Source organism: Emydura macquarii, unplaced genomic scaffold, assembly GCF_026122565.2.
Source record: "Emydura macquarii macquarii isolate MOO-44397 ecotype Brisbane River unplaced genomic scaffold, CSIRO-AGI_Emac_v2 contig_450, whole genome shotgun sequence".
In the NCBI taxonomy this organism is placed as follows: Eukaryota; Metazoa; Chordata; order Testudines; family Chelidae; genus Emydura; species Emydura macquarii.
This window is the reverse complement of record NW_027130587.1, coordinates 9811044-9837195: the sequence shown is the minus strand read 5'-3', so window position 1 is coordinate 9837195 and position 26152 is coordinate 9811044. Positions and strand designations below refer to the sequence as shown.

The 26152-nt window shown below is 39.0% G+C and overlaps 1 protein-coding gene across 3 annotated transcripts in view; it reads left to right on the top strand.

Annotated features, from left to right (window-relative positions):
- Window positions 1-26152, top strand: part of LOC137146567 (S-adenosyl-L-methionine-dependent tRNA 4-demethylwyosine synthase TYW1-like) — a 196118-nt gene that overhangs the window by 16748 nt on the left and 153218 nt on the right. For all 3 annotated transcript variants that reach the window (XM_067537926.1, XM_067537925.1, XM_067537927.1), the window contains exons 8-10: window positions 3335-3461; window positions 15776-15828; window positions 21214-21332. In XM_067537926.1, coding sequence (XP_067394027.1) covers window positions 3335-3461; window positions 15776-15828; window positions 21214-21332 — 299 coding nt within the window. The remainder of the gene's footprint in view (window positions 1-3334; window positions 3462-15775; window positions 15829-21213; window positions 21333-26152) is intronic.

The following is a 26152-nucleotide window of genomic DNA, read 5'->3' as shown; positions in this document are numbered from 1 at the left end:
ACAAGTGCAAAAAATTGACAGCTATTTCTGGGTAAATATCAGGGTTAATATGGGGGATGGGAGGACAAAAAAAAAAGCAACAAATAGAAAAAAAATAAGAGTATTGAAAGTAAGAGCAGTTTAATGCTGTGATTTTTTTTCATGAACTGTACATTCCGTACTTACACATGCATGCATGTGACTGTGTATGTATATCTTCCACTACATTGCCTTATAAGAGATGGCCTTGCATTAACACTTAGATTCGGGTGACCAGATAGCAAATGTGAAAAATCAGGACGGGTTAGGAGGGATAGGCCTATATAGGAAAAAGCCCCAATATCGGGACTGTCCCTATAAAATTGGTCACCCTGACTTAGATTAGCCTGCTATTAATTTAAACACATCTACCTATTGCACTGTATTGGATTTTCTTAACATAATCCATATTTTTGTGTACTGGAATGGTACAAAATCCAGATGAAATCAGTAAAAACTGAATAGCTTTCGTATAAGGTAGGAATTTTTCAGTAAAAATTGGAAACAAAGGGCCTTACTTACGGTATATTTTTCTAGGACTTTATCCATTCTGTCTTTAAATGTTTCAGACACTGGGGCATCCACCACTTCCCTGTGGAGGCTGATAATCCTACCTACATTTTCCCTTTTTTTGTTCATTAATGCTAATTCTGTCTCCCTAGGTAACACTAAATAATTCTGCCTCTGTGTTTGTGCCCTTCAAATATTTGTAGACTATCCATCATTAAATAGGTTGGATTCACTTGTCTAGAAAACCAGTCTTCCATAAGTCAGGCCAACTCCTGAAGGTGCTTAGCATGTTTCTACTGGAGAATAAGTAATGGTCTGGACCATTTGAGAAACGTCACTACATCTTTTGGACATTTTGGGCAGCAGCTGCCATGCTGGAGTAGAGAATTGATCTATTACATCAACAGATTTTCTTCATCTGTGGCACACTGAGAATTAGAGCCACATTTAATGGGAGGTTAAAAAGACTAAATTAACTGTGTGCGTAGTTTACACTGAAATTGCTAATTTTTTTCCCACAGAATGTGTTTTGAATATCTTGAATTGTACATAATGAAGCCAAAAATGCAGCTGAGGAGTTTTGACAGTTTCAGCTATAACCATCTGTCGAGGTGCTCTCCTCCCTGTCTGCAGATATCTGCAGGATCCCAAATAAACACATGCTTCTGAAAGAATTTTCTACATTGTTGTGTGCTTTCCAGGCATATTTGTAAGAAATGCAGATAGCGAAACATCTGAAACATTTGAGCTGTGAATTTGCAGATAGTGTATATTCCTACTTTCTATATCTTTCTATTCTTACTCTAACCAGGAACAAAGAACCTTCTCTACTAAATCAGGTACCTGGTCCAGTGTTCTGCCTCTGTTAATGACTAACACTTGGTCATTCAGAGGAAGGTGGATTTGTCTGGCCTGTCCTGTAAAATGCCTCGCTGATTTTGTTATGCTGTGCATATAGAGATAAAGAGAAACTGATAAAGATAAACTGAGGTCAGTTTATGCCCTGAAGCATTAGGTTTGAGTGCCCTTATTGAGGTCCCTTAAAAAGATAGTGGCAAAACTGCTAGGGTGACCAGATAACAAGTGTGAAAAATTGGGATGGGGGTAGAGGGTAATAGGCAGCTATGTAAGAAAAAGCTCTGAATATTGGGACTGTCCCTATAAAATTGGGACATCTGGTCACCCTAAAAACTGCAGGATTTGGGCAAGTAGCAAAAACTTAAATTCCCTGGTTTTCATTGTCCATGGACTTTTGTTGCCTGAGAATATAGAACAGAAGGATGAGGATTTTGGCTTGTTTTATTGGCAGCCATGTATTTCAAGGGCAAGAAAAGCTGGCTGTAGTCATTATTTGCTTGATTTGTTATAGAAATGCAATAAACTTGCCTTAGATTTACTTCAGCGCTTCTTGCTAAATCACCCTTGGTTGAGAAGTTTGCTCTCTCTGCTAAGTTGTTTACTTTTGTTCTTTTCTTTCAAATCCTAAATAACAAACATGAAAGGTTTATTATTAAGTACATGAATAAATACAACTCTGAGGGAAGCAAGATGCTTTTCCTTGCAAGAAATGTCTTGGATTGAATGCTTACCAAACACCGAACAAATTGGGTACTCAGCTAAGAGTAGAAGAAATGATTGGTGTCCTATTCACACACTTTAAAATCAGGCTAGGAAACAAGTAATAGACAGTTTTTTGGAGTAGTGGTTTTCAACCTTTTTTCATTTGCGGACCCCTACAAAATTTTGAATGGAAGTGCAGACCCTTTTGGAAATATTAGGCATAGTCTGTGGACCCCCAGGGTTCCGCAGACCATAGATCAAAAACTACTGTCTTAAAGGTAGGAAAAGATAAGAATTTATTTTTTGAATTTAAATAGACAACTTTTGATTATATTTTTTTCTAATTAAAATAGAGTATGCTTCAGTTCTTTGCTCACATAATATAGTGATGAGTGTAGTATATAGAGAAATAGATATGCTAAGGACACTTAATCATGCTAAATGTCTCCTTGTATGCAAAGGTTGGTTCTGTATATGATAATTTGTTTGTACTGAACACTTATGAGAATTACTGTATTTAATACAGCAAAAACAACGAGAGTTCTGTGGTACTTTAAAGACTAACAAAGTTAATTTTAGCAGGCATAAGCTTTCGTGAGGCTCAGCTCACTTTGTCAGATGCAGAGGTAGAAATGAGAAACATAGGATCATCATATACATATACAAGTGCAAAGAGAACAGTGGGGGAGGTGGATGAAAGCTGGGTACTTGAGGTCTAATGACAGTCATTGAGTAGGAGGTGAGAATGGGTGAGCAAAGCAATTTACCTCTTGTAATGAGAGAGCCATTCCAAATCTCTGTTTAAACCCAGTTTGAATGTGTCAAGTTTGCAGATCATTTCTAACTCAGCAGTTTCTCTTTGAAATCTGTTTTTGGAGTTTTTTTGGAGAAGTACAGCAACTTTCAGGTCAGTGACAGTGTGCCCTGGGAGATTAAAATGTTCTCCCACTGGTTTATGCAAAGACCAAGAACAGGGATTTGGATGCCAAACTCTCTGACTCCTTTATAAGTATAAAGTATAAGTGTATAATCCAGGTATAAGTGTTTTGGACAGTATGACAAAGAGGTAGAGTGGAATGTTGGTTGATCATTGTTTAACAAATGAATTGCATGAATGCCAGATTGATCTTGGTGCACTAGAATTGTTATCAGGTTTAATAGCTCTGATTTGAGGTGGTTAGAAATATTCCTGTATCTGAATATTGCATATTCAGCTAAATGATTGTAATTCATTCTCTTTAAACAGAAAGAACATGAACTCGAGGAAGAAGCTGGCAAGATGGGTCCATCTCAACAGAACAGTGGGAAAAATGAGGAGAGTGAAAGGAGGGAGATGATCACCCCAAGTCTTAGAGATGCCCTTACGAAACAAGGTGAAAGTCCACAAAGATGGTGTGCAGACCAGGTTCTGGATCAGGCTTCAAAAAGTTTGTGTATAGGTTTTTTTTAATCAGAAATGGTGCAAGGTAAGGATTGCAAAGAAAGGATTGAGCTGTTGTGTGCTTTTTGTTTATAATGGGTTCCATGATGTCTGCCTAGCATATGTGTGGGGTCTTTTGTAGATGTCTTACTCTCCTGTTGCGAAGTTAGAACATTGATGAGATTACTGAAACCAAGGCAGTCTAGTCCTAAAATCCTTAATTGGGCATAGCTGCTAGTGAAGTCATGAACAGTAGTGCCTGAATAGGAATTTTGGAGTCTAGAGGGCACCAATCTTGTTCATGTTTCGAGGAGAAAACACCCAAGCGTGTATACAGCTCCCAAAAGGGAGGGCTTTTGAAAGGCATTTGAAAATTGACTTCACTTCTAATATTTTAGTTCAGTACTTTCTTTTCAATTTCATACTTCGATTTCAGTGCTGAAATTAATTTCTGAAAGAAAAATTCATTCAAATTAACCTTAATGATTCACTAGAGGAAAAACTATATAATTAATTCTCTCGAGAACCATACAGAACAATGTTAATGGACTTAATGCCATTATTTAAAAAAAAAAAAAAATACTTGAGAATGCATGAAAGATGCCAGATTTACAGCCTTGCAGACAGAAACCTCAATCCCCAGAACAGGTACGACTTGGGCAAGGGTAGTGCAAGCATCCGCCTGCTGCTGTGCAATGTAGCTCGGGATGTGTGAGAGAGTAGTTTGCTTTTCATCTCTAATGGTGAGAGGGTAGTTTTTAATTTTTCATGCCCATTCAATCACTAGTTCACCGCAGATAGCATCTATTGGAGACAGCAACTTGTGCACTGGCTGCCTGGGAATTTGGATTTTGGCTGTTCCCTGGATTGGAACATTAATCTCTGATGTGCCAGGCAGCATGGTAGCTGGTACCCCTACAAACTGATCTGTGAAGTCCTAAGGAGGAATCCTGCTCTGCTGCATGGATGTGAGGGAGAGGCTTTTACTATTTTTCAGTTTGTGAAACACTTTAACAATATGAAGTGATTATAAATGCTGCTTATGGTCCTGGCCCTTTGACATGCTGGGCACCATCAGCTGTCAGGGGAGTTGAGGACGATCAGTACTTTGTGGGGTTGGGCCCTGTGTTTGCATTGCAGAGCCCTGCATAATTGAGAAACTGCATTATGTCTTCAGGAAGAGTGAAGCAAAGTGACTGCAGTGATTCAGACAGCTTCACCTTTCTTGCTGATTGCCTTAATTTGCTTTGTTTTGTGGCTCTGATGAGAGGCATCTGTTTGGTGCTACATGAAAAACATTCAGTTAGACTATCAAAATTGCACAGAGAGCCCACTTTACTAAAATGCAGGTTTTAAACACCAGGACAAATCTCCCTGAGAAACTTCATCACTTGAGACAGTAAGGGCAAATTGGAAGAATTCACTTCCCTGTTGGTGAATTGCATTTTTTAGGTACACATGTCATTTACGTTTTCCTATGATTGGCTTTCTGGAAAATGCCAGCAATCACAGCTGCATTAATTCAATTTACATAAACCTGTAGTCTCCAAAGAGTTAATTTTCACATGCCCACTTCTGTTAAATTAAAACCTCTGTTTAACATTTTCCCACTGTACACGGAGTATGTTGTATTCACAAAAATAGTATCAGAGCACTCTGCTATAAAGAGGTTTAATTTGCCTTCCTTCTCTTTTCATGAGGGCCATATTATCCATTAGGCACAATAGGCACAGTGCCTAGGGCCTACGAAAAACTTTTTTTTATATAATTTTTTATTTTTATTTAAAAAACTATTTATTAATAGCTTAAAATCAAATTAGTTATTTTGGTCGGGGGGGCCTACGAAGGCAAGTGTGCATGGGGCCTATGAAGGTCTTAAAACGGCCCTGCTTTTCACATGTCTTTCACATGTCTCTCTAGACAATCTTAACAATCATTCTTTTTATTTTTATTCACCTTCAGGTGAATTTATCTTGTTTTGGTCTAGGTGATCTGAGTATTGATTGAACAATTAGGCTTTATTTTAGCATTGGATTATGCACCAGTTAAATTTACCGTTATACTCAGGTTGTACAGGTTAGGACCTTGTAGCTGGGTATTTACCAATTAGTTTAATAAGGGAATTCTTCAGTAGTTTTCTTCTATAGAAAGCTGTAGTCAGTTTTGTGCAGTTTAGGAAATGTTAATTTCCTCTCCCTCTTAGTGTTAAATCTTGCATAAAGTTCATCTGCAGGGTAAGATGTTCAGTGCTTCCACATAACAAATAGACTTTTCTCTCTCTCTCAAATTGTAACAATAGGTCTATTTCAGGTATTTGGTTGGAGGTGTTATGATTACAGTGATATTACTTTGCAGAGTTAATGTTATAGTAGATTTAATCTATTTAGGCAGACATCATGAAATGAGCTGCAAATAGAAACCAACCTTTGATATTACTTTATTTGCCAGAGCAAACAGTATGTAACTAGAGCTGAGATGTGGCTTTCATTTTAACTCTCCTTCTTTAGTTGCTTATAGTTTTTCAAAACAATTCCTTTTCGGCTGAAGCTTGGCATGCTTGGCCTTAAGATGAATTTTTGTGGAGGAAAAGGACTTCTAAGTGTTGGAGGCTAAATTCAGATGAGGATCTAAACTTGTGTGGCTTTAACTTTAATGGCACCCTTAAATTATGGTTATGATCAGAAGAGTGACTGTTAAAATAAGTCCTTTCTAAATCAACACATCTCTTCCTTGTGTGTAATCCAGATCGGATCTGCTTATTTTACTAATGCGAAAGAAGTGGTAAACTTTTACACTGTCCTGCTAGCTCTACAAAGTCTGCACAGCTCTGGCATAGGGAGCTGTATTCTGTTTTGGTCAATGAATCATTCATCGAATTTGAACTTCTTTCTGATTTGCAGAATACTTATCAGTGATAGACAAGTCAGAATGAATCTAACTTGACATGCAAATCCCAGGGTAAGGCCTGGGAGTTTAAAAAAAAAATCATTTGTCTTGTAAGCTGTCTTGTCTCTAAATGATTTTTATATCAATAAACATAATCCCCAATAGTACCAATTTTGAAGTCCATATTGAAGAGTGTAGCTACACTTACTGGTGTTTAAGGTCCTTTTTAGTGTGCTCTTAAACAAGCGGCAATATAAATGCAAAAAAATATTAATGAGAATGGAAGCTGCTTTCCATGTCACCGTTAACAGTGATTGCAGGTCATGTAGATGTACCTGAGTTGGCTTTAAACTAGCTAGCTTGGGTACCAGAACAATGAAGCTGTGACAGAGTGGGCTACCTGCCTGGGTACTTACCCTGAGTTTTGGGGAGGCTTCTGCACAGCCTTTGGTTGCAGTGTAGATGTACCCTGGGTGTCATTGTAGTGACTGTGCTTCTTGTGTAATGTATGGTATATATTTAGCACAACGTAGATGACATAATGTTACTTATATACTTACAAAGCAACCTGGCCCAAATTCTTTTGTTGGCTGAAACAACTGTGCTGAAGTCCAACAGCATTGTTCTGTGTTTACACCAGTGTAAATTAGAGCAGAATTTCGAGCACTAATAATGTCCAGAATGTCCTCATTTTTATGGGGCTTGATATCTCAGCCTTGATGTTGTTGTATTTAGTTATTACTTTAATTTCCTGTTTGTTAGCTGAATGGTAATGCCAAATGATCAGGAATATCCATTGTGATAGTTCGTATATTTTCTCTCATTTTGTTCTTTAATGTCCAAGAATCATCCTGTTGTAGAAAATTGCTTTCTTATTTAATGGGCCTTGGTAGAAGAGAAATCCAAAGGACAGCAATAGTAGAAGAAAACCCAGTTATCAAAAATAGCATGGGCTATTTCAGTTCAGTAACATCTTTGGTGCTCTCTCTCCCCATTAGGATGACAATGTAATGTGCAATGTAATCTAAGATTTTCACGGTGGGGGTAGGGGGTTGTGAGGACATCAGGAAAAACTCAGGGTCCATTTTCCAAGTGCTCAGCATGCACAATTGAGGCCAGACTTTTAAAAGTACTCAGGAGCTCCCACTGTTGATTCATATCGCCAGATTTTCAAAAGAGTTCAACACTCAATGTTCTGGGCTTTGTTGAAAATTTGAGCTTGATTGTGGGTGCTGAGCCCTTTGAAACTTCTGGCCATAAAGGCTAAATGTGCTGTGGAAAAAAAAGCTGCTTTCTGCATAGATACAGTCACTGATTGGCTTGGGAAGCATGATGTACTCCTATGCGGGTTGCATTCTTAAGGTTATATTTTCATCTTTCAGGCTTGGGGGTGATACATGTGTAAAATCCCTGTGCATCAAGATGAAAATAAAGCTCTTGAACTCCAGAGGGTGCTAGCAATCTTCCGGCTGGTTTAAGTATTGTTGGTAGAAATGTAGCCACTAAAACGTATGCTATAGAACAATAGAATTAAAATGTTGACTGTGGAAATATTAACCATGAGTTGTGAAAACATAAAATAAAATTATTCTCGCTCAAGTGCCTTTAAGTAAAATAATGCAGTGATTTAAACCAGCGGTTCTCAACCTTTTTTTCCCCGAGTACCGCTCGGGTCAGGTACAGTCAGGTCAAGTACCGCTTCACCTGACTGTACCTAGCCCGAGTAGAACTCGGTAAATTGGCGGGGTTGCGTGGAGCGATCGATACCCTCCGCCGAAGCCCTGTCACCGTTTTCGGCAGCAGCGTGGGTGGGACTTTCGGCGGCAGTGGGCTTTCTCAGCGGCGGCAAAGGGGGGGGATTCGGCGGCAAGGGGGTTTTGCGGCGGGGGGGGGGGGGAGATTCGGCGAAGTTGTTTGATTCGGCGAAGTTGTTTGATTTATTGTATGTAATTTAGCTTTCAGAATTCTGACAAGTGTGTTCCAGGTGTATTACAGTGTAGCACATTGTGATAGTTGTAGGGCAAGTTCCTTCATTCAACCCAAATATTAGAAATTCAGTCAGCTTTTCTGTGTTAGTGGCAAGAACAGTTTGCAGCAACTCTGTGAGTGATTCAGTTTACTACTTTGCTCTGTCTGACTGTTTTTCCAACACTAGTTTAATGTAGATGAAAACACTGAAGTGGTATCTGTGGTAGTCTATTTGTCAAGCAAACAAATTGATAGGAAATGGTGCTCTTATATATGGGTGGTTTTATATGCTCCACTGGGTGGGCAATTTTGTAATATAAAGATGGATCTGGGCTTTGATTAAAATGAAAAACTGTCTAATTGGATGCTGAAATTTTAAGAATTTGCAGGATATTTTATGGTTAGTAAATTAAGGTTGAGGTTGGAGTTTGTTGCAGTTATTGGCCATTCATCATTGTCAATTTTTCAGTCTGTTTCCTGACAACTGGATATATAGGTTTGCCTGTATCTAATGCACATGGCCTGAGAGTTTGTATTTATTAGTCATAGCAGGCTTTTACTACATGTTGAAGATGCAAAAATAAGTTTTTGATATTCATATATGAAATTAAGTGCCCAAAGCAACATTTTAACAGCTCAGTTGGGAGGGAAAGAATCACAAATATTAGGCTGCAATAGTTTTGCATTCAGGGTCCAGTCCTGCAACCTTTTCTCACACACTCTTACTTGGAGTCACTGTCAGTTGCAATTCTCCCGAGTAAGAAACAGTTTTTCAGGATCAGGCTTTGAAAGCTTCCTACTCCACAAATCTATTTTTAAAGCACCTTCCCTGCAAAAAAGCTTTAAAAATGATGTAAAAACTAGGCCTCATATTGGTCGTGTTTATCGGAACAAAACCTAGAGTGTTTTATAGTTTAATATCGACCAACATGATTGGTCAGTCTGTAAAATTCCAGCTACCAGATACTCTTCATATTTTTGCATCAAATACTAATTTAATTCCAGCAGTTTGCTTTCAGCCTTTGTGAGTTTTGTGATCTCTCTCTCTCCCTCTTTCTCTGCCAAGTAATCTTTGCCACGTACCCTTGTTGTGTGGTAGCTCAAGCAGAGAAATTGCATTATGGCCATAATGTTGAGGGAGATGAATTACAATTGTATTAGTGACCTTATTACGTTGCAACCCTTTTACCCTCCACTTTTGCATCATGGGAGGAAATAGGCAACTTTATTCCTGTGAACGTTCTCCTTATGTAGGGAAAGCCTCCCTTTCATAGTGAGAGTCAGGTTTAACAGGCAGCAGTAACTTCAAACCAGAAAGCGTTTTTATTTAAGGAGACTGCTTAATAGAATTACAGAATATATTGGATGTTTATTATCCCCTGTTCACAGCATCTCTCTCTGAATTTGTCTGACATTCAAGCTCAGTATAACATCGAATTTGCTTTCACTCAAGCTTGCAGTGACTTCTTCCTTACTGGGGAGCATGGCTAATTTTTGCTCTTGCACATCTGGGTGACTTCAGTTGCTTATTTGGGCTCTTCTGTCATGGTTTAAATCTTAATTTCACAACCCTACATCGTTCAATTTTTTGGTGAAACAATTTTTGATAGTGCAATGACCCTTTTTTGTGGTGTTCCCTACGGTTCCCCTGTGGGTTCTGTTCTACTTAGGACTGGTCTTCACTAGACAGTTAAATAACTATATTGATTAGGGGTGGTGGTTTATATTTTATTTATTTATTTATATATATTATAATTTTAAATATAATTTAAATATATTTTTATATATTATATCTGTATCAGTACAACTTCTATTGTGAATGCAGTTATACTGATATACAAGTACCTCATACTGATGTATGGCTTACTTTACTTTCTGAACTATGTTAAGCTATACCAGGGTAAGCACTGTTATACCAGTATAACTGCATCCACAGTAAGAGGGTTTAACTGTACCAGTATAATTAAAATGGCAAAAGTTGCAAAACTTCCCGGTGTTCTAAGTTTCCTGGAGATGTTTTCAGTTCCCATGGGTGATGTGTTGTTGTAATGGAGAACACACTCTATCCTTTCTTTGGTGACACATTCTCAGTGGTGGAGAACATAGGATGTGGTCCCTGTATGGATGTCAAAGAATGTGGGTTTTTTTAAATATCACTTGATAAAATAAAAATGATGCAGATTGGATCTCAGTTGTGGTTAAATTCTTTGACTGTGGACACCTTGCCACTTGACAGCTATAATGTAGTTTTGGTCTCTTCTTTTAAAAGTCCGGTTGTCAGAACAGATCGTTATCAAATGTTCCTTTTATCATCTTAATATTATAGCCAGAGAACATCCATTTCTCTCAACAGCCGACCTGCAGGCTATAATTTAAGTCTTTTATAATACTGAGGCTTGATTACTGAAATTTACTGCTTGGCAAGCTCTAGTTTATTCATAATTCATCAGCTAGCGTAGGCTTCCTTGGTACACCGCTCCAGTCCTTGTGCTTTCAGTCAGTTTGTTGTTGTTGTTTTGTTATGACCCTGCTTATAACGTTAAAGGTATTTCACAGGCTTGACTTGCATGACAGATATGTTCATTAAAGATATGTTGATGAGTACTTCTGTGTTTGAACATAAATCCATCCAGTTGTGGTTAGAGAGATTGCTGTCTGGAAAGCATTTTTTTTAACTTGGAGTATACTGAAGCTAAACTTTCAGCTTACGTCTGTAGCTCTTGTTAAGTTTCTTGGAAAGATGTGAAACTTGAAATTTCTTTGCTAGCACCTTGAAACTAATAGCAAAAACAATTGAATATGTTCAGAATGCCCTTGGGAATAGCGATGTGCAGGCTTGTCCTGACGGCTTTTAGATGGGACCAGTAGCTGGATTTAATTGAGACTGCCATTGTAAGCTTATTATTTTCATTGCATAGCAGATGGGAAGGAAGATCAATAGATTTACCACAGAACCAGAAAAGTATAATGGTGAAGATGACCTGGCACAGCTGATGGAAAAGGTGACCTGGCCTGGGCTGGCGAAGGATTCATTATATATGGCTCAGGTAGCAAACCCACACAACATAATGAGAGAGAGAAGAGCATCATTTTGATGCTGACTCCTTTGTGCTCTCTAAAAATGCTCCTGTATCCTGTATAGTTTAAACAGTCTTTCATGACTATGCACAATCCTTTGTGCTCCTTTCTCTGGAGTTACTTAGGGTGGTTGCTGCCTGCATTAGTAGACCAAATGGGAAATAGATAAATGGGTCTTACGGAACTTGGAGGAATGGTTTTGCTCATTAAAATAGCCATACTAAGCAACTAACCTGCACGGGGATGGGTTTCATTTGGCTTAGGACTTACCTGTTACTTAATAGTCCCTGAATTTGCTAGGATTGCGAAGCGGATAATTGTCACCAAACTTTCTACACAATTTACACAACAGGTGAAGAACTTTGTTTACCAACTACACAGATTGCTTTTAAGCAGTTCTGCAGATCTTTGTGTTGTTTCTTCCAGTAGCTATAATTCCTGACACAGTACAACTTGATGAGTCTCAGAGCCTTTTCATCGCTAAAATTGACTGAGAGCTTCAGCCCCTGTTAAATGTTGAGCAAAATCTTAGGAGGTGCTGAGCAGGTGCAGTCCCCGTTACCTTTATTGGAGGTTTGCAGGCGCTAAACATGGTGAAATTGGTACGAGTGGCCCTTACCCAATGGAGTAAAAATTGCTAGTTCGGGATTCTAGAATTTCAACACCTTTTAAGATTGATCTCACTTTTTTATTACCCTGAACTGGCCAACAGGGGATTTGGGCAGGTGGGTTTTATTGTCAGTAAAACTAAAATAATAGTATTTTTTTAAAAAAAGTGATAATATTGAGACTTACAGACATGCAGTGCTATAGTCGTGGAAAAAAGAAATAAATCTCTCCTCAAACTGTTGATGGAGGACTACACTTACTTAATGAATAGGTTAAATGTTATTTAAAAAATATATATAGGGCATAGAAGCTCTGTGAAGTGATACCAGCAACAACTGCGGACAATGGAACCTTCTTGGAGGGGAGGAAGAACACTGGCAGTTAGTTTTACTCAGACCAGTAAATAATAAAAATGAATTATAGTAAGCACCTAAAGGCACCAGTTGAAATCAGGGACCCAGTGGTAAGTATTATAGAAACCTAGCAAGAAACAGTCCCTGCTCCAAAGAGCTTACAGTCTAAATAGACAAGACAGATACAGGATAGGAAGGGAAGAAGTGGCACAGGGAAATGAAGTGACTTGGCCAGGGTCACACAGCAGGGAAGTGGCAGAGCCAGGAATAGAATCCAAGTCTCCTGACACCCAGTTAAAAACACTATCCACTAGACCAGGCTCCTATGCCTCATAGGCCTTGGTTTTTTTTTTGCCTTTCTCTGCAATGTGTGGGTGAAAGTCACTTGCCAGGATTATCTGGGAATATCTCACTGTCATTTCCCTGCCATTGCGGGGTCACAGGCTCTGGTGCACCTCTGGCTCTCCTGTTTTCTACATGTGGCACCAAATAATCTTGTCTCCTGAGTGCTGTAATACTTTGGTCTAATTTTGGTTGTTGGGTTCAGTGTGTGGATGCTGGGTGGTGTCGGTTGACTGTGATGTACAGGAGATCAGACTAGGTGATCTGATGGTCCCTTCTGGCCTTAAGCTTTGTGTCTTTCTGTAGTTTTGGTGAAAATAAATCCTGTATTTAATCCCTGTTGATTGGGGGCTACACAGGTCTCCAAATACATTAGTAAAATGTATTATTTCCTAAAAAGATGGGGCCAGAGTCTCAGCTGGTGTAAAGTGGCATAGCTCCACGGAAGTAATTCATTCTGGCCCATAGACTTTTTTTATCTCCAATAGTTCATTGTCCATTGGAATTTTTGTGTAAACTCTGCATACACAAAATGCTTTTGCCTAGTCTTTTGAGGTGCTGAGTGCTCTGTGCTCCCATTGACTTCAGCAGGAGGTGGGGGTGCTCAATCCCTCTGAACAGGAACAGCCCTAGGTTAAATGAATAGCCTGTTGAGTGCTCTGTTTGCCCAATGGATAAGCAGTTGCACAAACTCCTTCTGTGCATGCAGTTTATCATGCTGCTTTATTTGTCACTGGTACGTCTGACTCAGATTCTAGCTCCATTTTAATTCTGCACTGATTTGACTTCCTTGGAGTTGCAGGGATATGTAAATCAGGATGGAGCTTTCACCCTGAGCCGGGTTTCAGTGAGAAGTCTGTGATAATTTCACAAGTGAAGAATGTAAAATAAACACAGTAATTCCACTCTTTGATGCACACTGGGTGGCAATGATTAGTTCCTTGTGCCGAATGGCAGGTTTTTATATCTAACTCCTGCTTCTGGGCAGGAAGGAGAACTTGATTCATAAACTTGTATTTGCCTTAAAAGAATAAACATCATAAACATCTGCTGGTATGAACCAAGAAAACTAGTTAGCTGAGGTAAACCTTTGGGTCGATGGGTGTCCAGGCTGCACTGACTAGTACATCGCTCTGCATTTGGTGAGAGTTACGTAAATGGGCTTTCCAAATTCCTCTTATCTTTTTGGGTCCTTTAAGGAGTTAATTTAAATCACCAAACATATGGGCATCGAAGCATTTTTTTTTTTTTTTTTTTTTTTTGAAAGGGAAAATAACCCAACTTAGGCTATTTAGGGTAATAATAGTGCTTCGAGCTTAATGAACATCATCTAATTAATTCCCTCAGCCCAGTGAATTTGAAGGAATTTGTGTCAGTATTGCTGTCATGAAGTGATCTCAAATTTACATTGCCTTCAGAATATCGGGTTGGAGTCTTAACTGGTGTAAATCAGCATAACTCCACTGAAGACAATGGAGTTACCCAATTTACACCAGCTGAGAATCTGGCCCACAATCTCTTGAGTCCAGTTGAGAATCCTGAGGCTTCCTCCCGGCTTCTCTCCATCCCAAACCCAACACACTCCTTTCCATTTCTCTTATCTCTATTGCTTCATGAGAGGACTGAGGAGATCTGGATATGACTCTCTTTAGTCTGTCAGCCCTGTTGGAGAATGATGGAAGATCCCCTTCCTGGGTCCTGGGGAAAAGTCACCTCTAGGCCTCTATCTTAAGGTCATGCCAGTTTGGAGAATGACACAAGTTGGTCTCTGTCCTGTTGTAGTGGACAGCTATCACTTCACATGAGCCATTTGCTGGTACCCTTGAGTCTGTGTTGAAAGGGCATGAAGATGGAACAACCTTTCTGTTGAGGTGAACCCTTCAGAACTGGGCTGAGACACTGGTGTGGGTGAAACTTCTGGGAGAGGTGAGAGCAGGTGTGATAAGTCTTGTTCTGGGTATAACCAGTGCTTTTGTTCCTTTCTGAAAGGCTAGGTGCTGCATTATGAGACTGAAGGGTCTTCCCTTCATTTATGTCTACTTTATACCCTTTAGCCCTACCTTAGAAGCTTATAAGTGCCTGGACTTTGCACCATGCAGATATTCCAAACTCTCCCCCTCTTGGGGGTTTGTTCTTAGGTAACTCATATAACAGTTAAACATAAACTTCTGCTTAAGCTTTTCTCCCCTAGGTTTAGCTGTTCTCAGGGTTTTTCCTGAAGACCCCTTGTGCTCCATAACCTATTACCTTTTGCCCCTGAGAGATATTTCATCCTCTGTATGACCTGTTTGGAGCTAACTAGACTGCCTACTGCTGTGACTCTGCCATAGTTACGATGTGCCTAATTAGCAGCAGATGCTTCAATACGGACTTTGTCACTGTACTTTGTTCTAGAGTCTGCCACTCTGTTACACAGCCCCACATTGAGGCCACTATCTTTTCATCAGCGGGAGACTGGGCAATATAAATTCACCCTTTGTAAATAATCAGCAGCCATCTGGAATGAGCTGGAGTTAGTTTTGAGCAGTGTGTGTCTTTCCCTCGGAGATCTGGACTTACTCATAAACAAGGCCTATGCAATCAGTGAAAAAATTCTAATGCAGGGAATTGCTGATGTGTGTTAACTTTCTCCATCTTGTTAATTTATGGCTTGTCTACATGTATAGTTAGTGTGTGGCAAGCCACTGTGTGAATCTCCAGTGCACTAGCTCACCAAGAACTAATTTGCTGCGTGGACGCACTGCTACAGTGTAATTAAAGTTCCCTGTTGTGCTTTGTAGCAGGGGCCACATAGCAAGTTAGTATTCAAGAACATAGTGTCCTGCAGATTCACACTCTGGCTTCCTGCTCATTAACTTTCCATGTAGACATGCCTTAGTACCATGTCACTTCCACAATCTTAGTATCTTTTATTTTTGGGGGTGGCTGTTGGGGAGGAAGTTGTTAATGCTCAGAGAACTGGTTAATTTTGTGTGCCAATTATTGCATCTTTAAATCAATGGAACTAACACTTTCTCTTTTTTCTGTTCAGGTTACAAATTGATTGGAAGCCATTCTGGTGTGAAGCTTTGTCGGTGGACAAAGGTACCTTTTTTTTTCTTTTCTTTTTTTCTTTTTTTTTAAAGGTTTTGGCCAACTAACGAAAATCAATATCTAGAGACCTAAATCAGGTGTGAAGCTTGTCTGTCCAAAATAACCTTTAGAAAACCTATGCCCTGTAACAAAATATAAACTGTCTACAATGTTGTCGCTTTGAATTTTGATTTATTAAATCCCTGATGAAAACAATGGAAATGTGATTGAGGCAAAGAAGTCAGAGCCACTCTCTAGTAGTGTCATTTTCTGCAGCTTATTCCTGTTGCTGTAGCTCCTGTCTACAGAAATATATAGCATAAAAAAAATTGAGAATGTTGGGGAGATTGCTTATACCACAGAAGCAAGGTCTTCTAAAGCAAAGATGACGCATTCTATCATAAAAGTCACCTAGGTGTAGCAGAGTGTTCAGACCAGTTTGTCCTTTAACTGATGTTTCTGGTTATCTGTGATTGTACTGCACTGTCCCTGGATTTTCAGCATTTGTCAAACAATAAGCTATATTTTATTTCTAAGGAGTAAAATAGCTTTGCTTGTGTGTTATACTCTTAAAGTTGACGTGCATAATATTGGGCCCCCCTTTAAGTCCTATGATCCCACAACTTGTGGATGATTTAAAGCAATGGCTCTCAACCTTTCTAGACTATGTAGCCCTTTCAGGAGTCTGATTTATCTTGCATATCCCCAAGTTTCACATCACTTAAAAACTACTTGCTTCCAAAATCAAACATAACAAAAAAAGTGTCACAGCACATTGTTACTGAAAAAATTACTTACTTTCTCACTTGTACCATATAATTATAATATAAATCAATTTGAGTATAAATATAGTACTTACATTTCAGTATAATATTTACAGCAGTATAAACAAGTCATTGTCTGTATTGTTCGTATTGACTTCGCTAGTGCTTTTGAGGTAGCCTGTTGTAAAAGTAGGCAAATATTTAGATGAGTTGATGTACCCCTCGGAAGACCTCTGCGTACCCCCAGGGGGTATGTGTACCCTTGGTTTAGAACCCCAATGTAATGAGTCAGCTCTCTCCCCCTCAGTGGAAAAACAGAGAATGTTATGAATTTTGCAGAATGTCAATGTATATTTTACTAAAGCCTTCAGTATTCTCAGAATTATAAACTCTGGGTATAAGATCTTTTACTGAACGTGCTGACACATCTTTAATTTTAGAGTTATGGCAGTGATAAGTTCCCTGGTTTCTCTGTTTTTGCTATATGATCAGCTTTGTCTGTTTTGAAAAGAACTCTCTGAATGATTACTGCCAACATGAGTGGCTGAATCTAGTTTTTACTGAAATGACTGATATCAGAGAAGCATTGCATCACAACATCCGCACCTGTGAATAGTTTAGAGCGCACTCTGCCGTATTGTCATGAATGTTGTAGCCTGATTTTGGGTGTTTCAGTACTTTGAATGGGGTTATAGGCTCTCCAGTTGATTTGATTAGAAGATAATGAGGTTTTTGTCCCCGAATTAGGCTTTAGAAGAGTTTTATAGGGACCCCGGGGTGCACGACAGGAAGGTTTACCGTGAGAGCCAAATTTGTATCATTTTATGAACTTTTATTATGATAACGTAAGATGATAGACAAATGATTGATTAAAAGAAAATGAATAATTAAATGGATAGGATTACAGTTTTATTTTAGAGACTTATGTGATATATATATATTTATAGTATGCTTTGGATTAATATACTTAAACCCTTCCCTGATGACCTGGTTGAGAGAGATGTTTGGTGTTTTTTAACTTTTGAGTAGAGGGGTGAAGTAGGCAATGCTTGAAGGCTAAGAGCTATAAGGCTAAGACTAACACTACAAACAATACTAAGTGTAAACGAAGAACAAAATTTTAACACTAACTAAAAGAAGCGTTAGGAAAGAGTAGCTGACGATTGCCCCAGTTAACATGATTTGCCCCTTCTTATACCCTGAGCAATATGGGTTCTTCTTTTGAGTTCAAACTTGGATTTTTTACCCCCAAATTATTAGGGTACACTTATTTTATAGGCTGGCAGGTTTGTACGTATTAATGACATATTTATATCCTTTTTAGACGGTTTGTTTATTTTACCTTTGTTATTTTTGGCCCTTTTGTGGGTTCTGTGGTGTATTTGTGAAGTTTACGTGGGGCATAATCTGAGACAGCCCCCTATTTTGATGCTTTCTGACTTATTTAGAGTAAAGGTTATAACCATATATGTTTTATTTTTTAACTTATTACTTATTTGGGCCAAAGGTTCCAAACATGTATTTTGACTGCCTTAGCTTTTATACAGGATGTGGCCTATAAGGTACTTTGCAATATAGCTAAAATACTTCAATATAAATTTATGACTCTGTTATAATAAAACAACAATACTTAAATTTATTTAAAATAAACAAACAAATAAATAAATATATATATTTATAAATTTAAGTATTGTTGTTTTCTTATAATATATACACACACAACATTGTATCCTATACGACTAGCCTGCTTGCTTATATATGCAAGCAAGCAGGCTAGTCCTATAGGATACAATGTTTTGTAAGGCACATTGATCCTGCTATGTTTTTGGTGACTGCACTGATCGCAAAAAGTGGGCAGTAAAATTACTTTTTAAAGTGTCCCTTCTATTGTATTTAACATAAGAGCAGGCTGAGATATTCTTAGAAAAAATTGTCAGACTTCGTCAATGTTGCAAATTAAAGAGAGGATTAGAGAACCAATTTGTTTTGAAGTGCCATCATTTCAAGCAATACTATATGAAACCCATTTAAAAGTGTAGAAGTACAGTTTCTGAATGGATGGAGGCAGTACACAGTTATACTGAAGCAAGTATGTAGTGTTTTTCGGCTTGGCCTAAGTTACCAGTTTCATACTGGTATCTCAATTGTTTCCAGTAGATCTAATTTACACCATTGGAAAGCAGAATTAGGCCCAAGGTTTATTAATGAAAACAAGCTGTATAGTGCCATCTCAATTAATTAGAAGTATTTATATTTTGCCATGTGACAGAAAAGAATTGGCAGGTACCAAAATTTTGTACTTCTGGGCATCGGATAATATCCATCTGCACGAGCTGGCTGTCTTAGAAGATGCACATCATCTAAAATCCATATATATGGTAAAGGGGCAGAGACTGTGTTTTTGTACAGCACCAAGAAAGGGGTCCAAGGACTCATAGGTGCTATTGTAATACAAATAGTAATTTAACACCTGTTTGGAGGTGGGGAGGGAGGGGGCACGATGACCTTTTCTAATCTTTTTTTTTTGTTTTGTTTTTTTTAAATCACTTAATGCATAATTACACTGTAGTGGTTAGGTGTTAACTGTATTTTCTTTTTCTCTGAGAGGATGAAACTTTAATTTGGGTCACTGGGGCTTTTTAGATTAGAGGCTTGGTTTAAAAGTTGTTCCATTATATTCCTCTTTCCCTCTTGATAGTGATAGCGATCCTCTCCCATCTGTTATGTATTTTATCTGTGTTGTACAAAAAAAATTGTGAGAGACAGTCTCTGTCTTAAGCAACATGCATTCTAAATAGACTACAAATTTCTAAGGGATAGATGCTGCAAACCCATTCTCAAGGAGATAATGCAGTCCTCCTGAAATAGACTCTTGGTGTAAAAGAGGGTTTGTATTATTTAGATTAGGATTGAGGGGAAAAAAGCAGTTTTTCAGGAGTATTAAAACAAGTGGATGTTTAGCAAGGCAGCCTTTAATTTGATTGTTATGATTTGTAGTAACTTTTTACAATAAGGTTACCTTAAATTTACAGCTAAGTTATTGATACTGAGTATTTTTATGGGGCTAAAAGCTTTAATAACATGTGGTGGTGTATGGTACTGTGTAAGAAAACCTGATGTTTAAGTTAAAGCATTGTTTGTTTCCTTCCTGTAAAGGAGAGTCGTAAATTTTCTAGCACTGATGTAAACTTTTTATATAGGCACATACATAAGCTGCTGCTGTTATACTGATCTGCTTTCTATGAATTTTCTCAAATAGACTAAATCTGTCGTTATTGTAACCTACTGCATACAGACACTTAACCTGGCTTGTGGAATCTGTCCCTGGATGGATTTGAAAATCAAAGTGATGATTGAAATTGCAGATCTGCTAGGGGAACAAATAGCCATACAGCATTCGATATGACAGTATTAAAAACAAAATGATGCAAAGCTGGGAGAAATATCTGTAAGGATGTTTGGGTGTTGCTGTATTGCAGTTAATACAGCATAGGGGACTTAATCTCCATTCCAATGCATTGACTCTACTGTGGGTACTTATGGCAAAAGAAGCTTAATTTAATCAGCCTTATTGGTTCTCAGGTTACTGGACTAATTAGTTCCAGGAGTAAGGCTATGTCTACACTACCACTTATTTCGGTAAAACTTATGTCGCTCCGGGGTGTGAATAAGTCACTCTCCTATGTTACACCAACCTAAGTGCCGGTGTGGACAGCGCTATGTTAGCGGGTGTAATGGGGTTGCACTCTCCGCTCTTGCGCCTCCTGCTGGTTAATCTGGGGAATAGCTCTGCAGGTCCCAGGGCCCCCACTTGGTTGTGTCTCGCTCACCATGACTTCTGCCTTAGGACCCATATCTCTTCAAAGGCCGGGGGGTCCGCTTCATGACACGGCCCTCTGGCCGTGCCACAGTCTGTGCTCCCTTTCCAGGGGATTCCACAGTCCCCATCTAGCCACTTCCTCCAGTGGCAGATGTAGTCCGTTGTCTGGCCCTCATGTCAGGGCTCTCACTGCTCTTTCTCCATAGCCAGACACTGCTCTGTCCAAGGTGCTGACCTCCCTCAGCCTGCAGGGCAGCCAGCCTTCCCTCCCAGAGCTCCTGGGAGTGTCTGCCCCTTCTCCTCTCTGCTGGCTGCCTATATAGGGCCTCCTCAGCCCTGATTGGCTGTTTCTAGTGCAACCTCCCTAAGGCTTTATTAATCCTTTCTAGGCTAGTGTGGGGCAGCCGTCCCCCCACAGCAGGATTAATTAAGTCGATGGGAGAGCTCTCTCCCATCAATTTAGAGCGACTACACTAGAGAGCTTACAGTGGCATAGCTGCATTCGGTACAGCTGTAAGCTTTCTAGTGTAGCCATAGGGTAAGTCTCTGCTGAAGTCAGTTACACTGGAGTTTTCATACATTTGTAGGTTGTAAAGCCAGAAGGAACCATTGTGATAATCTAGTTTGACCTCCTGTATAATGTGGGAATAAGAGTTAGTTTGATCCATTGTTTTATTTCTTTCTATGAAAGAAACTGAAATATGGTTGGAGTTGTCAAACCTTGTTTTTCTAAATTATTTTGCTTTTTGCATCATTTGGTTGCAAACTGTGTGTTAAATTTTTGTTTTTTTTTATTTTTTTTTTGGTTTCTAGTCGATGCTGCGGGGTAGAGGAGGCTGCTACAAACACACCTTTTATGGCATTGAAAGTCATCGTTGCATGGAGACCACGCCGAGCCTGGCTTGTGCAAACAAATGTGTGTTTTGCTGGAGGTAAAGTACTGATGATGATTTACTTTGGGAAATGTCATCTTATCATTTGGTGCATTAATCGGTGTGTTTGTGATCTCCTCCTGTGTTCTTAGCATGGGAGAGAGACCCACTTGCAGTTCTGTGAACTCAGCATACCTTTTAAAAAAAAAAAGGGGGGGGGTGCAATAATTGAAATAATTAAATCTGATTTCTTGCGTGCTGACAATGCGCTGAGTGCAGTGTAAGCACACTTAGTAACACACGGCCTTGATCTTGCAACTGGACATGTGCTTGCCCATGGAGATCCAGTTGCAGGGTCAGTATCTTAATGCCCTGCTGATTGTAATTGCAAATGGGAGGTTTTTAAGTTTAAGGTCTTTTTTTGCCTAAGGCTGCTAAATTTTACAACCACAGTAAGAAAATATTAATATGTTAAATATGTTTATATATAGCCCTCAGTTTTAATTTTTAATCAATTTGTATGGCATTTTTAAAAAATCATTTTATAGTGCATGGGAATTCGGTGGAAGGATTAATTCAGTGTATGTTCTTGCAGTTTTGATAGGGAGGGTGGAAACAATTTCAAAAGCATCTTTGAGTTTCCAAATCATATTTTATATGGAAAGATGACATTTTAGGCTATAAAGGAGCCAGCCAGGAGACTGAACATGCCATGCTTTCCTTTGCATCTGTTTTTTTCTTGCAATGTTAAGTCCACTGGAAAAAATACCAAGTGCTAATACACCATCTTGGGACTGATTCAGTTAAAAAATAAAACGAATCAGCTTCCATATTGTGCAAGGTCACAGAAGTGTTAAATGTTTTCAATGTTCTATATGGTATGAAACTGAGTCTCTTTTTTTGTGTGTGGGTATAAAGTACTATCTTCAATAATTCAGTGGCTTATGAATGAATAAAAAATGACACAAGTAAACTGGTGGCTTATTAAGACTACAGTAATAAACAATATTCCATTTCAATCTCCAAAGTACCTGTCCCAAGATGAAGGGCCTTGTTAATAGTGCCTTGAGGGGCATAAACTTTGTCAGGAGCTGAAATTTAAGATAATACCTGAACCAGCAATCTTTACTCAGGCAAAAATCTCATCGAATTCAGCAGGAATTTGTTTGCCTGAGTAAGGGGGGGCTGGATAGGCCTGGTGGGAAAGAACATAATCCTCAGTATAAATAAAAACACTGAAGTGAAAATGTGATGAATGGGAGGAGTTGAAAGTTATTTCAACTTCTCAACTGTTCTTTCTTCTCCTATTTCATTGAACAGTATTGAATTAGTTAAACTGTACTTAGTCTGGGTATTATTTCTCCGCACGAGCACATAGACACCGCTAATTTTCATATTCTGTCTTTATGCCTGATCTCTCAAGATCATCCTGTGAAAACAGCTGCATCCCCCTCAATGTTAGTTGCTGCCCTTATTTTGGTAGTCTGCAAATTTAATAATAAAAGTATTTAAATAACAGTCCCAGTGCAGACCAATTGATGTCATTTTGAAAAGGACTTTGAAGATAACTACTATGTAAACACTAAATACAAGCATTATGTACTGGCCATTCTATTTAAATCCACACTTGAGCCTTAATTGGTTCTGTAATTCTAAATAGGCTCTCTTCACCTCCTGGTTTGAAAGAACACTGCGAACTTCATATGGAGTATTTAATGGGTGTTATTTTCCCGTTCTGTTCTACAGTATGTCATAACTGTTCCGTAGCTAGGAAGCAAAACGTGCTTTTTCTTTTTCTCCTTTCAAGACTTCAGCTTATAATGGTGCAATTAATTCTGCAACAGTGCCATTAGGAGCGATATTGATGTGTGTAATTGTGTACCCAATCCCAACACAGATGGGGCATGTCAGAAACATAAAATAGAAAGCAATAAAGTCACCAAGAAGGAGCTTTTTGGTACCTTGTGTTCTACTACAGAAATTGAATACCTTTCCCCTCCAAAACAACCCAGCTCTAGTATATTCTGTCAGAAGGATCCTGTGTCTTGAAGTATGGGGCTGAATCAGAGAAGCCAAGGGAGTGTAAATTTGAAAGTACAATAATTGGGATAAATTACCAAGTGTGACACCTGCCATATGACTCTAACTCATAGCTCTGTGGAGGCCATTTGTCATATTTTAAAATAATGCTGGAAATGGAGTAGCACTAATGAAAAGTAATGCTGGAATACTGATTATACTGCTAATGGTGACAAACTGAGTGCAAGGAAATCACATTCTAGAGGACTCTGCTGAAAAACATTCTAGTTTATTTATTTGCTTTGGATGAAATGGGCCTAATTAGTAAGCTCTTCAGTATGAACTGAGGTGCAGTTAAAATATGGGCTAAGGTGTGAAAAGCAGATGTATAGTGAATTTCAGGGAACTAGAGTCTTTCTACGTGTTCCTGAATAATCAGTTTTTTGGGGGAGATAGGTAGAGTGTAGGTAGACCAATGGTTATGGCACTAGCTTAAGACTCAGAAGACCAGGTTCAATTCCCTGCTTCCCCACAGGGACCTTGGGCAAGTCACATAGTCTCTGTGCCTCAGATCCCCATCTATAAAATGGGGATAAAGGCATTGCCGTGCCTCACAGGGCTATTCTGGGAACAAGTACATTCAAAGTTGTGAGGTGCTCAGATATTGTGGTAATAGGGGCCATAGAAGCACCACAGATAGTGTAATGTTCTTGCAAGGAAAGGTAAAGGCAGGACTCATTGACAGCAAATCTTAAAGCAATCTGTAGGTTGTTGGACAATGTGAGTTTGTAGTCTCTGGATCTCCAACTCTTGGACACACTGTGGAGTCTAGTGTTGCCCAAAGGAACTTCCTTACTTCTGACTTCTAGGCAGTCATAGAATTATTTCCTTGACTGTACTTCTGGTGACATATGTGCTCTTCCACCTTCTGAACCTCTGTTTATAACTTTGATTGGGTCACAAGAAGAAATGGAGACCTACCTTAGTCCACATGAGGGAACTACCACCCTGAGGAACACAACTGGTAAGTCTTTGCTTGAGGTGATGAGTGCGATAGCCAGTTTGGATTGCGCAGTTATCTGAGGGGAAGCTTGCAGAATATCTTCCGCTCCATATACCTGTTTGCAAGCCAGTGCAATTCACAAGCACTACATTCACCTCAACTTATAGATTATTTTAAAAAAACAACCCATTGCCCCTGGCAAGCTCATTAAGTTAAGAGACCTTGCTGGTAAAGAAGTATTACTATATTACATATTTACAATCAGTAGTTGCCATCTGTGCTGTTGGAGGCTCATGTAGCAGTAGTTTTGATCCAATCCTAGTAAAATATTTGTAATATATATTTCCCTCCTGACTGGCCCTATCAGCCAGCTCTATGCACTCCTCCCTCGTCAGGTTTCAGAGCCTGGGTTCCAGCCCAAGTCTGAACGTCTGCATTGCTGTTTTTAGCCCTGTAGCACAAGCCTGACTCAGTTGATCTGGGCTCTGAGACTTGCTGCTGTGGGTTATTTATTTTTTACAGTGTAGAAGTACCCAAAGAGGTAAATGATGGCAGTGCAGATGGGGAAAAGACACAAGGAATCTCTTTCCCCACCCCCAGTCCCCTGGCAAGACATGGCTATAGTTTGGCTGTCTTCACTCAAGATGCGTAAGAGGTAGGAGCTGGCTAGCACTGATTACGATGCTTACTGTCCTAAAGGGAACATGCTTGGGTGGGCACATGAAACTCTGTCGCCTTAGTCCTTTTTTAAAAGCATGGGTTGGCTCATTCCATCATTCCTGGAAGCATCGTGCCTTGTGTAGGTACAATGCCCATCATCAGTGAAGGGAAGCAATTAGGGGTGCTCTTTCTTCAATACCTCTTCCATTCGGAGACAGGCATTTAGATTAAACTTGGCCCATAGTTTCCTAAGTGCAGTGTACACATTGTTCTCCTGCATGAATACTGTAGTTTCTTCACAGGGGACAAGGGATAATTTACCTGTTTAAGGGCTTATTCATGTGTTTGAAGTCCGTAGGAGTTGGCAATGGGAGCAGGAGCAAGACCTTAGTTCTTATAATACATAAACATCCCAAACTAATAATTCACTTTACAGGGAAAAAAAGGTAGTCTGTCACTGTCCATTATTGCTCTCAATCGGTCTCACTGTATTTGTAGTGTCTCTTCAGTTTAATTGTCTAAATGAAAAAATTTAAGTGACCAAATCTTTTAATCAGTTAGAGGAAGTATGCTATATGGACTAGGTTTCCCGACACTCATATTGTGTCATGATTACTTAGGAAATCACTAAGCAAACCTGATTTGATTATGTCCTTTGGTGAGTGTCTAAAACCCAATCAATTATTGTGGAGAGATGAAGCAGTTAAATAAGATTTAAATTAATAGGTTTTATTATTTTGTGTTTGAGTAGGAGACAACCAAAATAAAATACCCTATAAAAATTAGCTCATATTTCTTCTTTTAACCTTACATTGCTTACAACTGTGTCCAAAGGCCCCAGTGCTTTCACTATTACAGTGATTTGAGATTTGGTAGCTTGCACTCCTTGCTGATGTATATGCTTACTGTAATACTTTAAATATCTGTTTTGCCAGGTGGTGCCCTCCTTCCCCCCTCTCCCCCCCCCGCCCCCACCAAAAAAAAAAAAAAAGATTTAAAAAAGAAATACATGGTGTATTTTTGGGTTCTCAAGGTTTTCTCTGAAATTGGGTGAGCTAGAAACTTACCTTTTAAAAACAAATCAAACAAATCAACAAAAGCATCTAATAACTTGACTTCAGAAGCTGGGGCTTTTAGAGAAACATCAAATATCATGATGAAATCATGGGAGTTAGTAACACTGGAATGTAATAGTTAA